Raw genomic sequence first — 14,517 nt, 5'->3', positions numbered from 1 at the left:
CGGGGCCGTGCTCCCCCCCCTGTGCTCCACCCCGCCGCTCGGGGCTCGTGCTCCCGCCCCTGTGCTCCACCCCGCCGCGGCTTGGGTCCGTGCTCCCGCCCCTGTGCTCCACCCCGCCGCCGCTCGGGGCCCATGCTCCCGCCCCTGTGCTCCACCCCGCCGCTCGGGGCTCGTGCTCCCGCCCCTGTGCTCCACCCCACCGCTGGGGGATGGTGCTCCCGCCCCTGTGCTCCACCCCGCCGCTGGGGGATGGTGCTCCCCCTGTGCTCCACCCCACCGCCACTCGGGGTTCTGTGCTCCAGCAGCACAGTGGAGCTCGCTTGCCCGGGCTGAACCGCGGCTGCGGGGCCTCTTCCTGCCTGAGCTCGGCTCCGAGCTCCCAGTCGAGCAGTGGCGGCTTTCTCGACCGCCTGGTCCGGGGCCCGGGCCTCCCGAGGGTCGTGGGCCGGGGTCGCATCCCTGAGACACGGGGCTGAGCAGCCCCGAGACCCGGTGTGCCCCGAACAGCCCTCTTAATTTTGCTCCCACCTTATCGAAACTTCTTGGAAGTTGTCAAAAATCCGTGACTCTCTGTCTATAGTTAACAGCGCATGAACTCCCCGCGACCTCTCACGGGAGCTCCCTTCAGCTTCTCCCCGGCACAGGACTTCAGGACCTGGTCCCCCGTTACCCCGTCTATGGATGGGGTGCCCTAAGGGAGGCAGTCTTAGAAACCAGCCGGCCCTGCGTTTTAATCCCTCCTCTCCTTCCTAGTGACTTTGGGCGATGAACCTTTCTGAGCTACATCAGTAAAATAAGGATCCTAGCCACCTCCTCCAGGTGTGAAAGCGGACGAGCTTAGCACACACAGGCCCTCAAATGTATTCTAACTCAATTTTCAAGCCCTGCAATGTAACTTCTGCTCTAACTTATAATGAAACAAGCTATTTCCAAGGTCACTGATGATCCATAATCACCAAATCCAACGATCTGTTCCAATGCTTTCATCTGTGTCCAAGAAGGAAACAAATGATGAGGGAAAGAAGGGTTGATTTTCTCCTTGACCAAACTTGAGCGAGGCTCCTCTGACCCTTTCTCTACTAAGCTTTTGATTGGCCTATAAAGACAGCTTAAAGACTATAAACTGGACTATAGACCGGACTATAAACATAGTTTCTTTTTTCTAGAAGATATTATTTATTCGCGAGAGACACAGACAGAGGCAGAGACAAAGGCAGAGGGAGAAGCAGGCTTTCTGCAGGGAGCCGGATGAAGGACTACATCCCAGGACCCCAGGATCAGGCCCTGAGCCAAATGCAGACACAAAAAGCAATGAGCCACCCAGGTGCCCCTTAAACATGATATCTAACAGCTCCATCCCTAAGATGACCCTGCTTGCGAAAACTCAAAACTGCCCAAAGAATTTACCATTTGTTCCAATGCCTGAGGATAGGGTTTCCGTCCCCCTGCCTCCGTGGAGGGTAGGAGCCTAACTTCCAAAAGTGCTAATTAACAAACCCAGATGGCTGTCACATGGACCAACCCCTCCTCCTTCCAGCTTTTTGACATTTTTTGCTTGCCTGACTCTGAGCCCCAACCACCCACTCCCCGTTCTGTCATTCGCCCTTTAAAAACTCCAGTGACCTCCGTACAAATCAAAGTTGAGGGCAGTTCACGCTGGACTCTCCTACTGCAGTACTATACTACTGATTAAAATCTGTGCTGATCATTTTAACTGGTGTGAGGCCTTATTGTTGAATACACACACAGAGATAGAGCAAGTTAGGCTGGGCATGCCTAACAGATCTCTGCTCCACTTGGAGTCATCTGGGACAGCTCCAAATGATCAGAAGGCTCTCTCACAAGTCCAGCATTTGTGGCTGGCTCTCAGCTTCAATATCTCCACAGGTCTTCTTCAAGACCCCCACCCCACCAGAGGGCTCCTTCATGTTGTCTGGGCTTCCTCAAAACATGTCCGCTGGGTGCCAAGGGATGTCCTTTTTAGTGATTAAGAATCATGTTCAGGGCAGCCCAGGTGGCTCAGTGGTTTAGCGCTGCCTTCAGCCCAGGGCATGATCCTGGAGACCCAGGATCAAGTCCCACGTTAGGCTCCCTGCATGGAGCCCGCTTCTCCCTCTGCCTCTCTTTCTGTTTCTCTCATGAATAAATAAATAAAAACAAACAAAAAAAGAATCACATTCAGTGCATCATGTTTATAGAAGCAGCCACGAAGTCCTGCTCAATCTCAAAAACCGGGAAAACAGATTCTACCTCTTGGTGACTCTACCTCTTGCCTCTTGTGGAAATGCAGGTGGAACAAAATACTGCACCAGCTGCTTTGGGAAAACACAATTTGTCATAGTTAAAATCCCCCATCCTTTGACTTCATTCTTACCTCACTCTGCTTTGTATTAGTCATTTTTATACATGTCTAAGCTCCCCTACTATCTATAAACTTCTAAATGGCAAAAACTTAATTTTTGCATCATCTATGGTGGCTTGCAAATGGTTGACTTACATATAGTTTTGGCCCTAGATTGTGAGCTACTTTCATGGATATGATATCCTTTCAATAAAGATGCACTACATTGAAAGTCTGACAGAAGAGTTGCCTGCACTTCTCTTTACTTTCCATTTCTAGGACAGCTCCATGTTTCAAGTAAGAGGCTAGGAAAAAGCTCTGACACTTTGGATAACTTCTGTGAATTATCCTTCCAACATTGTTCAGTGTTTCTCCTACTAACGGCTGCCCGGGACTTGTCCTTGTGTAACTATAATATGCCAATTCATCTCCATCTATCAGGAATGTCACTCTACTTTGACCTCCCTCATTGAATTAGCACATCCAACAAGAATGTCTCTCTCTATGTGTAAGATGCTTTGTCATCTCAAATAGATTGTTAGTCCATTGAGGACAAATGGCAAACAATTTCTGTTTTACTACTGTGTACCTCTAATATCCAGAACAATGCCATATATGCAGCAAGTGTCCAATAAAGTATTGGGGAAATACCATTCTACTCTTATAGGGGCATTTCTTACTTTTGTTCAGTTATAGCTGATTCTCCATATGAGTCAAAGAAAACATGAGGAAACAATACTAAAGTAACACACTTTTATTAAAAGTTTTCTAAGATTAACTGATTTTGCAAATGGCATTGGGGAAGTAAGTCTGCTTTACACCGCTTTGTCAGATTTAAATACAAACATGACAATGAGTTACTACTCCTATTGAGTAATTTATGAGTGGTTTATTTGCATAATAGTGGGTTATAAGTATTGAGTTTTAAGGATAAGTTTTGAGGATTCAAAAACATTTTGTCCAAATTTCCCCCAAAGGTGTTGGTTTTAGCCTGAAACTCATGAGAAGCTGAAGATGAAAAGCAAATATCCAAGTACAACCAAGAGAAATGGAGGTGAAGCTTTTGGAAGCTTAAGACAAAAGTCTTGATTCTTATCTGTGACTTCATTCCTATAGAACCTCTAATTTATTTAAACTGCATTTCCTCAAGTTTGTAAAACAGATACTACTTATGTTGTCAGTTGAGGGATTTTTTTTTTAAACAATAAAACTTTAGAGGTAATATAGCCAGACTAAAAGAAGTCATAATTTAGAATATTTTCCTTATAGTATACATATAGAAAACTGAACAAAATGGCTTTTTTTTAAAAGATTTTATTTATTTATTCATTATAGACATAGAGAAAGAGAGGCAGAGACACAGGCAGAGGGAGAAGCAGGCTCCATGCCAGGAGCCCCACGCAGGACTCGATCCCGGGTCTCCAGGATCCCGCCCTGGGCCAAAGGCAGGCGCTAAACCGCCGAGCCACCCAGGGATCCCCCCAAAATGGCTCTTAAGTAAGATAATTTTATTTTATTAAGAACATGTCACTTTAGACAAAATCAACATTTTTTTCATTTTTTTTGTTAATAGTTCTCTTCACTGAATAACCGATTCGAGCTCTATTCTTCATTGAATATAAAATTAGCATAAATAGATATGAACAGGATACAAATATCACATTATCAAATTTCCCAGAGGAATATGATAAAATATTTTTATTTTACTTTGCTATGATACTTTTATCCCATACTCTATTATGGGAATATTTGATTCAGAATTCTTCGAATAGTTCCTTCCTACAAGGTAATTCAAAATGTTGGCCCATGTTGCAATAGTGATTGAGAGTAAGATGGTTAAGATACAGATGACACTTTTTTTTTAATAAGATACATTTCATGGCTCCTGGTGGAGAAGATATAAGATACCAGAGAAATTTGGAGAAATTTAAACTTGAAAAACAAATTACTTTTCCATCTCATTTTATGCTTAGACTTTGAAATTTTTAACTCAAGAAACCAAGACATCTGAAAAAAAAAATGGCAGGGCTTTCCTGTTTTTCTAAGTTCAGTATACAACACCAATAACCATTTGCATTAAATAGACCTTTGTAATTATATGGATTTACATGCATGGTACTAAGTTACATGATTTATAAAGCTTGACTTAAGAAGGAAGCATTAAAGGTGCATAGGAATAAGAGGGCTGTGAATATTACAGAAATATTAAATCAATACACTAATGCATACATTTAAGATGTGAATCATGAACCTCCTCCTGTGGCCAGAATGACCTACACATTGACTCTGAAAGACATTACCAGTTGCCAGGAAAAGTGGAGAGGCCCTTCCAGTGCCCCAGGGCTTCCTCCATCATTTCTGAGAAAAAACGTCATGGCACCCGAATGGTACAGTCACTGCAGCACCAAGTCATGTAAAGCTACACAGTTTGCTGCTGTTTCGTTGTGCTTCCAAAGTTTCAGAATTAATGCAGTGGGTTAGTGATCTCCATAAATCTCCAGGTACCTGGTGCTGGGAAGTCTCCAATGTTGAAATTAAAATGTTCCTTAAAAACCACAAATGAATGTCATTTCATCACACCTTTTAGAGGCAAAACTAACAGGGGCTGAAATCCCCATATCAGATACCTAAAGTCAATTAAAAATATTAAGATATCACTGCAAGAACAATTTAGGGGGGGAAGTGATACTATGACAAAGTAGACCACAAATCAATTTCATTGTGAAACTGAAGAGTCATAATTAATGGGACTGATACTTAAGGACAAGGGTAAAAACAGCTATCTTGAAGAAGATAGAACCTTCTTGAAGAAGAATACACATCAGGACTAGTACAGCTTTGCTATGGTGTTTGGTGAAACATTTTTCACAGTGGATGCAAAGCAGCACCAGAGATCCCTTAAGATGAAAATATTGGCAGTCACAGGACTTTGAATAAAGAATGGCAAAATTGATGAAAGTGGCATGCATCAAGCAAATGGAGAAGTGATGTCAAAGTGACCTGCATGTAAATTCTGTAAATTCAAGCTAAAGAATTTTTCCTGGGCATATATTGTTAATGAGAAAAAGTGGTCTGAAAAAAAAAAATGCATTAACTCTACAACTCACTCAGATCTAACTGTTGTTGTACCTTTAAGGATAAAGGTGACTTGTCAGATTCTTGGGTTGATGGATAATTCCCTTGGCTAGTTCATAGGTTCTGATTAAATTGTCCTCATCAATCCCAACGACTTAGAGGAAGAGACTTTTCATGTCACCTAATGGAAGAAGGGTGTAGAGGAGCTGGCTTTTCTTTGCATGGTTGTTTCTTAAAATGAAGTAATTTTGGTTCAAAGGACACCATCAAGCAAAGGTCTTGGTGAGGACATCTTCATGCTGCTGCAGATGAAGGGTGCCAATTCCTACAGCGGGTGCTGGCAAAGGGGGTCGGCTCACAAGACGAAGCTATGATTAGAGCAGAAAAGGAATAAAAACCAAAATGACCTTTTGACCTGGTCAGAGCCCTGCTTCATTCTTCCAAGGCAGTCCATGCATTGCTCTTAGCTTGTTTAACCATAACTCACCTTTCCTGGAAAAATAATGAGTTACCTAGAATATACTGCAAGGAGATATCTGTCACAGCTAAAAACTAAATTCACTGTAAGGGGAGATAAACTCTTGAATTTGTCCTTTTCTTCAGTAACTATTCATTGGTTTTAGCGGTAGTTTCCTAAATTAGAACAAATGAAAATTATCTGGGCCCAGCGAAGTCGTAACACATGTGTGAACTGAGTTCTAATTAAACCAGAATAGGAAAATAAACGGAAGCACATTTCCTCTTCTCATGGTTCTTCCCTTCCTAGAGCATCATCAGGAGGAATTTGCCTTTTGATAGATGCCAATTATGTGGTGGAGCCGGGAACAAGCGTCAGTGGGCATCTCTTCCTCCATATTATCCGACTAGCCTGCTCATCACCCTGCTCCCCAGGGCTTGGAAAGTGACCTTTAGGACAAGACTTCTGAACAGACTAGCAGGAAAGGTGGCTGGCAGGTAAGAGACTTTACTTTTTTAAGTACAATCACTTTTTCTTATATGACACTAGCACGTACACATATATATCTTGATCAATATTCAGCATTTTATTCTGAAAATATGCTAAATTAGATTTTACATTTTATTTTTCTTTTTAATATTTTATTTATTTATTCATTAGAGACACAGAGAGAGAAAGAGAGAGAGAGGCAGAGACATAGGCGGAGAGAGAAGCAGGCTCTATGCAGGGAGCCCGATGTGGGACTCGATCCTGGGTCTCCAGGATCATGCCCTGGGCTGAAGGCAGGCACTCAACCACTGAGCCACCCAGGCATTCCTAGATTTTACATTTTACTTTAACTTTAAAAGAATTGGACTGCAGGATGCCTGGGTGGCTCAGTGGCTGAGCATCTGCCTTTGGCTCAGGTCATGATCCCGGGGTCCTGGGATTGAGTCCCACATCAAGCTCCCCTCGAAGAACCTGCTTCTCCCTCTGCCTGGGTCTCTGCCTCTCTCTCTCTCTCTCTGTCTCTCATGAATAAACAAAAAAATTAATTAATTAAATAATCTTAAAAAAAAAGAATTGGACTACTAATAGAGGATAAACTCAGTGTCTGGCCCTTCAGGAGAAATAACGCACATATGCAAAACTCTACAAGAGAGAAAGCTACTACCTTGCAGGCCAGTTGCTTTTCAAACCTTGGAGAAACAAAGGACCATGAGCCCATGTTCTGAGGCTCCTCCTGACTCCAAATAAAATCTGTAACAGAAGAAAGTTCGCTTCAGTACTCCAGGTAAATCTACCATACACACACACTATATACATGCAGAGAGAGAGAGAGAGAGAGAGAGAGAGAGAGAGAGAGAGAGATTATAGCCATTTGTATACACATGTATATACATAGAATGTATGCACCTACAGCTCTCTTCAAGTAAATATATGCCTTTCCGATATGGCCTGCTATTGCTTATCTTTTTTTTTTTTTTTGACAAATGTATAGTCATATATCCAGCACCTCACTCATGATAAAGAATAATTCTATCAACCCCCAAAATTCCCTCATCCTGGCCCTTTCAAGGCAACTCCTCTGCCAGCCCCAACCTCTGGCAACCCTTGACCTTTTCTCTCTCCCTACAATTTTGCCTTTTCCAGAATATCAGATAAATGGAACTATGACATGCGGCCTTTGGTTCTGGCTCCTTTGATCTAATCCGCAAAGGGATTTTGCCGGTAGCCATGGTTCACTCTCTTTTATGGTTGGGTGGCATGATGTTGTAAGGATATACCTTACATCCTTGTTTATTCATCCACAGGTTGAGGGACATCCTGGTGGTTTCCAGTTTGGGGCAATCATGAATGAAGCTGCTGGAGACATTTTTCTGTGTCCACGTTGTCATTTCTCTTGGGTAAATACCTTGGAGTGGACTGTTGGGTTGTATGGGAACTCTGTATGTAACCTTGTAAGGAACTGACTGTTTTCCAGAGTGCCTGTACCACTTTCCATTCCTTCCTGCAGTGACTGAGGCTTCCAGTTGCTCTGCTTCCTCATCAGCTCTTGATATTGCCAACTTATTGTTTTGTTTTCATTTTAGCCGTTCTAATAGGTGCTGTAGCCATGTCTCATTTTGGTTTCATTTGCATTTCCCTTATCGCTCCCTAATTATGTTGAGCATCTTTTCATACAGTTATTTCCCACCCCATTATTTGGTTCAAATCTTTTGCACATTTTTTTTAAAGATTTTATTTATTTATTCATGAAAGACACACACACACAGGCAGAGACACAGGCAGAGGGAGAAGCAGACTCCATGTAAGGAGCCCGATGTAGGACTCGATCCGAGTCCCCAGGATCACACCCTGGGCTGCAGGCGGCGCTAAACCACTGCGCCACGGGGGCTACCCCACTGTGCCACCGGGGTGGCCCTCTTTTGTACATTTTGAAAACTTTGATTATTTTTATTCCTGAGTTCGGGGAACTCTTTGAACATTCTGGATGTTCAAATATGTATTTGCATATCTTTGTCAGATATGTATTTGCAAATACTTCCCCCCAGTCTGTGGCTTATTTTCTCAGCGGTGCCTTTCAACAGTGCAGAAAACTTTCATTTTGATGAAGTCCAATTTCTCTGTTATGGGACATGCTTCCATAGTGTTACAGCTAAGAACTTTTTGCCTAGCCAAAGGTCATGAAGATTTTCTCCTTGAAGTTTTAGAACTGTACATTTTACATTTAGGTCTGAGATCTTGAGTGAATTTCTGTACCCATGGCATAGAGATGTCCAATTATTGCAGCCCACTTGTTGAAAAGGCTTGCCTTTTATAGTTACATCAATTTATCCTAAGCAATAGTATGACACTGATTACCTCTGACCTCTCAAGAAATGACATGTCCTAGGTGAGAGAAGGGGGATGGGGGACTGAAAAAGACACCAGAAAAAACAAAGAGACATTGGTTCTAGCAGTATTTTTTTTTTTCATATTTCCAGATTCCAAAAGATTCAATTTCCTAATGACTCTCACTGCCCCTGGAACCTCTTTTCATATGAGACGTTGGAATAGGTTTCAGGTATCTGAAACCCAAAGAACCCCAACAAGAACAACGCTGTACCTTTCACATGTTTGTATTTGCTCATCTCTTGCTGTAATGAATCCAGTGGGAAAGGGCAGAGTTCCTCTAATCGGATGATGGCAAAGGCATTCTTCTTGGCCTCCAAGGATTCTCTTTGCTTCTGCAGGGCATAAAAATGTTTGCCACAGCAGAATACCAGACTCTTGACACTGTTGGGTAGAAAAGGGACAAGGGGTGAAGGAGAAATATCTGAAAGAACTGTATCAAAAGAAAGCACAGACTACAAAGATGAAAATGCTTCATTACAGAAGCGGGGCGGTGGGGTGCTCTGTAGTTGAGATCAGTGACATGCTACGCCCTGGCAAGCCTCCTTCAGCAACACACCCCTCCAAAGTTCACCCTTCCATGTGTACTCTAACTCCTGTCCCATGGATGCAAAGAACTTCTATCAGGATAGAGGAGATTTGGGTCACTTTGGGTTCCTTAATGTGAACTAGTCTTCCCAGTAATTAGAATACTACTGCAGAGTATGAAAACAAAGATACACATCAGATTACTTTTTGGGATCCACAGATGAATCACCAATGACCGGCTTGAATGTTGTTCCTGGTGCCATTTCTTGAAGTGTTGACACAGCTGCCTAAGGAGGGGAAAAGCCACAAATCTATCAACTGAAGGAAAGGAGCTGAAGATGCCTTTCTTATAAGGGATCTTTACCAAGAAATAACATCAAACTTTTCTCCTAGGACTATAAGTAAACATATGTACTCATAAACACAATATCTTTCAAAAAAATACCAATGGTGTATATCTTGGAACAAAATGATTCTTTCAAGATTTCATAAGATTGCTTTTTGTCTGATGCTGCAACAAAATTTTAAGAATCAAAATTTCAGTTCGATCATACTTCAGTATCAATAAAAATATGCTTTCATTTGTTGGAGTCAGAAATGACATTTGTGAACTAAAACAGCTAAACTAGGGCAGAGATTTCTATCTTTAGGATTCTGACTATAATTTATAAGCAAAATCTAATGAGTCAGAACAAGCAGGAGCAATACATGAATATTTCCGTGACGAAAAGAAATGTTATTAATGAGTTTGATTTAAATAAGTACTTGTTGCAAAGAACTTAGAGTAGACAACTCTAATTCATTTCCCTATAGTCTAGTCCCGAATGGGAATATGACATTTTGACTAGTCCACTGATAGATAGGCAGCCATGTTGATGTGGGATACTGTGATATAACCTAAAAACTTAATATTAACTAAGAGAATAAAATAAAAATATATATTAGAGAAAATATATATCTATTTATATGTAATAGATATATATTTATTTTATTATATATCATATATATTTATTATTTTTTTTATGTATTCTTATTGCTAAATAATGTACGATAGAAGCAATCTTTCTCCATCCTGAACCAGAGCCCTTGGTCAGCTCTCACTTCCTAGGGTAGGAATCAAAAGGAGCTGGAGGGGCACCTAGCTGGCTCAGTTAATGGAGCAAGCGACTCTTGATCTTGGGGTCATGAGCTCAAGTCCACATTGGGGCATAGAGCTCACTAATTTAAAAAAAAAAAAAAGGAACTGGAGTTCAGAGCTGGGTGGGAAATTTGGGTAGAAGTTAGGTACCACTTGACAGGCAAAGTCCCTATAGTCCTGAGTCATGTTTATCACATGGCAAGTCATCTCTGAATATGCCGTGGAAAGAAAGGGTGGACTTCTGTTCAGCTAGATCACTGGTACCAATAATCTAATATTGGGGAAGAAATCAGACTTTAATGATGGAGGTACTTATTTTCAATTAATAAAAGGACTTCTATGGTTGATGAAGATATTTGTCTACTTAATAAGACTAGCTTCTCACTTGAAAAATCTATAGGTTAGCTATTGCTTTTTTTTTTTTGAGAGAGAGAGAGAGAGAGAGAGAGAGAGCGCGGAGGGGCAGAGGAATAGGGAGAGAGAGAATCTCAATCAGGCTCTATGGTCCACATGGGGCCAAATGGCAGGGCTTGATCTCAAGACCCTTAGATCATGACCCGAGCCAAAATCAAGAGTCGGACACTTAACCGACTGAGCTACCCAGGTGCCCCAGCTGTTGATATTTTTAAGGTTCCAGAGCAAGGCTTCACTTATTTGGTAAGTTATATATTAGACATGGGGAGAGGAGTGGACTCTTGGGGCCAGAATGTGAACTCTTATTCTCATTACAAACAGCAAAAGAAATTCTCAATAAAATGTCTAATTGTTCACTCAATACTTAGTAATATACATATATTATATTTAATAGGATTATATTCCTTTATAGTAATGACTGAGGGAGCAGGTGACACCCTTAGGGGTACAATGAAAGTTGGGTCATGAATCGTGGATGTGTATATTTCTTAGAAATAAATTATAGTAATTTACAGTATGTCTTGGCCTTTTTACCATTACTGTTTTAAAGTATCTGTGTCAAAAGAGCCCCATCAGAAAGACTGTGTTAAAAGGATTGCATTAGTTTTTCCTGAATGTCCTGTGATGCTGTTAGACTCACGAAGCCATCTCAAAGTATGCAAGATTGTTCAAGGAACATTGAGTTAGAGAATGAGATCAAACGCATGAACCCTGCTGTGGGTGAATGAATGGGAAGTGCATTTCCTGAGTACTGACTCCTAGGGCTGGGGCCAGGGAGACACAGTGGAAGTACATAGCAGAATTTAAGGAGGCACCCACACTAGGCTCATGCAAGTGCTGGCCACCAGTGGGGGCAATTCACTCACCGGTTTCCTCAACATCCCTCAATTCCAAATATACACTCTCAAACCTTTGTGAGAAGAACAAGGTAGCCTTGAAGAGCCACATCCTAAATGACTTATTTCACCTTATTACCATCCAAATAAGTGCAAAAGGTTTTTGAGTGTTAATCCTATTTAAGACCCATATAAAACAGCAAAAAAGATTCTAACAGATGGTATAAATAGATGCTTGTAATGCTTTGTAATATTTATTATCTTGAACTCTGCATATTCTTGTGATATAAAAAACATATTGTGGGGTCCCTGGGTGGCTCAGTTGGACTTTTAATTTTGGCTCAGGTCACGATCTCAGGGTCATGAGATGGCGCCCCATTTCTGGCTCTGTGCTGAGCGTGGAGCCTGCATAGGATTCTCTCTCCCTTTCCCTCTACCCCTCCCCCTCCCGCTTGTACACACATGCTCTCTCTCTCTCTAAAAAAAAGTAAAAATAAGTTAAAAATAAAATAAAAAACATAACGCGAGCTTAACACTCAGTTCAGGTAAACCAAGATAAAAACGTACCCTTTTATCGGTGTAGCAATAAGCAATATCATTAATAATGTTTGTAACAGGAGTCTACCTCTGTGTGATAAATCATTTAACAGGAAAAAAAACTCACTAAAAGCCAATGAATGCCACCGCTGCTTCTCATCAAAATATTTGGAATTTTCAACTTGCTACTATCAATATAGTACCATAGACCTGGTTATCTGAGATTTTGCTTTCCACATTTTGTGTTAAGCATGGTCAACCTACGTCCAGAAGCAGATGATCTTCCTCCTGACTTATGGTCAGAAGGTGACTAGTAACTTTACCCTTTGTCATAATGCCTACGTCATTCACCTACTTCATCTCATCACCTTGGCATTTTATCATCTCACTCCATTAAAGAAGGGTAAGTACAGCACAATAAGATATTTTTAAAAGAGAGACTATATTCGCATAACTTTTATTATAGTATATTGTTATGATTGTTATATTTTTTATTAGTTATTGTTAAGCTCTTACTGTGAGTAATTTATAAATTAAACTTTATTATAGTGATGTATGCATAGGAAGACAGTATATGTAGGGTTCAGTACTATCTGTGGCCTCAGGCATCCAATGAGAGTCTTAGAATGTATTCCTCACAGATGAAGGAAGGATATTGGTGCTTATACTATTTGCACTTTAAAACTTTTTCTAAAAAATCATTTCTGCTCCCTATAGTCCCAGTTATTCCAGAAAGATGTTTTTAAAAGAGAGAAAGCAGTGAGGCCAGCTAAAACTAAAAAGATGTTTCTGTTTAAATATAATTAGATACAAGGGTGATGGTGGAGGGATGGGTGAAATAAGTGATGGAGATGAAAGAGTGCACTTGAGAGAAGCAGCAAGTGATATATGGAAATACTGAATCACCATATTGTACACCTGAAACTAATATAATAATGTATGTTAACTAACTCAAATCAAAATGAAAATTTAAAAAGCCAAAAAATTTAAATAAATAAATAAAACTAGTTACGGAAAATGTGTACAAAAATGACAAAAGGAAATTACAGACCAATATCTCTGATGAACATGAATGCAAAAATTCCCAACAAGGTATTAGCTAATCAGATCTAACAGCACATTAAAAAGATTATTTACCACAACCAAGTGGGATTTATTCCTGGGCTGCAGGGATGTTTCAATATCCATGAATCAATGTGATACACTACATTAGTAAAAGAAAAGACAAGAACCATATGATCCTCTCAATAGGTGCTGTATGCCAAAAACCATTTGGCAAAATACAGCATCCTTTCTTGATAAAACTCTCAACAAAGTAGGGATAGAGAGAATATACCTCAACATCATAAAGGCCATATGCAAAAGACCCACGGCAAATATCCTCCTTATGGGGAAAACCTGAGAGCTTTTCCCCTAAGGTCAGGAACATGACAGGGATGTCCACTCTCACCACTGTTGTTCAACATAATACTAGAAGTCCTAGCCTCAGCAATCAGACAACAAAAAGAAATAAAAAGCATCCAAATTGGCAAAAAAGAAGTCAAATTTATCTCTTCACAGATGACATGATATCTATGCAGAAAACCCAGAAGACTCCACCAAAAAATTGGTAGAACTGATACAGGAATTCAGCAAAATTTCAGGATATGAAATCAATGCACAGAAGTCTGTTGCATTTCTATATACCAATAATGAAGCAGTAGAAAGAGAAATCAAGGAATCAATCCCATTTAAAACTGCACTAAAACTCATAAGATACCTAGGAATAAACTTAACCAAAGAGGTAAAAGATTTGTACTCTGAAAACTATAGAACACTTGTGAAAGAAACTAAGGAAGACACAAAGAAATGGAAAAACATTGGAAGAACAAATACTATTAAAATGTCTATACTAACCGAGGCAATTAAGCATCTGCCTTCAGCTCAGGTCATGGTGGCTCAGTCAATTAAGCTGGGTGGCTCAGTCAGTTAAGCCTCTGCCTTCAGCTCAGGTCATGGTGCCAGAGTCCTGGGATCCAACCTACAGCAGGTTCCCTGCTCATTAGGGAGTCTACTCCCTCTGCCCCTCCCCCTGCTCGTTCTCTCTCTCTCTCTCTCACTCAAATAAATAAATAAATAAATAAATAAATAAATAAATAAATAAAATCTTTTTTAAAAAGCCTATACCACCCAAAGCAATCTACTCATTCAATATCAAAATAATACCAGCAATTTCACAGAGCTGGAACAAACAATTCTAAAATTTATGTGGAACCAGAAAAGACCCCCAAAAGCTAAAGTAATGTTGAAAAAGAAAACCAAAGCTGGAGGCATCACA

The 14,517-nt window shown here is 40.7% G+C and overlaps 1 protein-coding gene across 1 annotated transcript in view; it reads right to left on the bottom strand.

Annotated features, from left to right (window-relative positions):
- Positions 1-3,145: 3,145 nt before the first annotated feature.
- The window catches only part of DHTKD1 (dehydrogenase E1 and transketolase domain containing 1), a 51,628-nt gene continuing 40,256 nt past the window's right edge, over positions 3,146-14,517 (bottom strand). Inside the window, exons 14-17 of the mRNA XM_055332558.1 lie at positions 9,480-9,562; positions 8,962-9,131; positions 7,027-7,112; positions 3,146-5,784 (exon numbers count right to left, since the gene is read on the bottom strand). Of these exons, the coding sequence (XP_055188533.1) occupies positions 5,683-5,784; positions 7,027-7,112; positions 8,962-9,131; positions 9,480-9,562 (441 nt within the window). The 3' untranslated portion in view covers positions 3,146-5,682. The remainder of the gene's footprint in view (positions 5,785-7,026; positions 7,113-8,961; positions 9,132-9,479; positions 9,563-14,517) is intronic.

This window comes from Nyctereutes procyonoides, unplaced genomic scaffold, assembly GCF_905146905.1.
Source record: "Nyctereutes procyonoides isolate TBG_1078 unplaced genomic scaffold, NYPRO_anot_genome, whole genome shotgun sequence".
NCBI classification, from domain to species: Eukaryota; Metazoa; Chordata; class Mammalia; order Carnivora; family Canidae; genus Nyctereutes; species Nyctereutes procyonoides.
The sequence above is the reverse complement of the archived record's forward strand: the minus strand, read 5'-3'. Positions and strand labels throughout refer to the sequence as shown.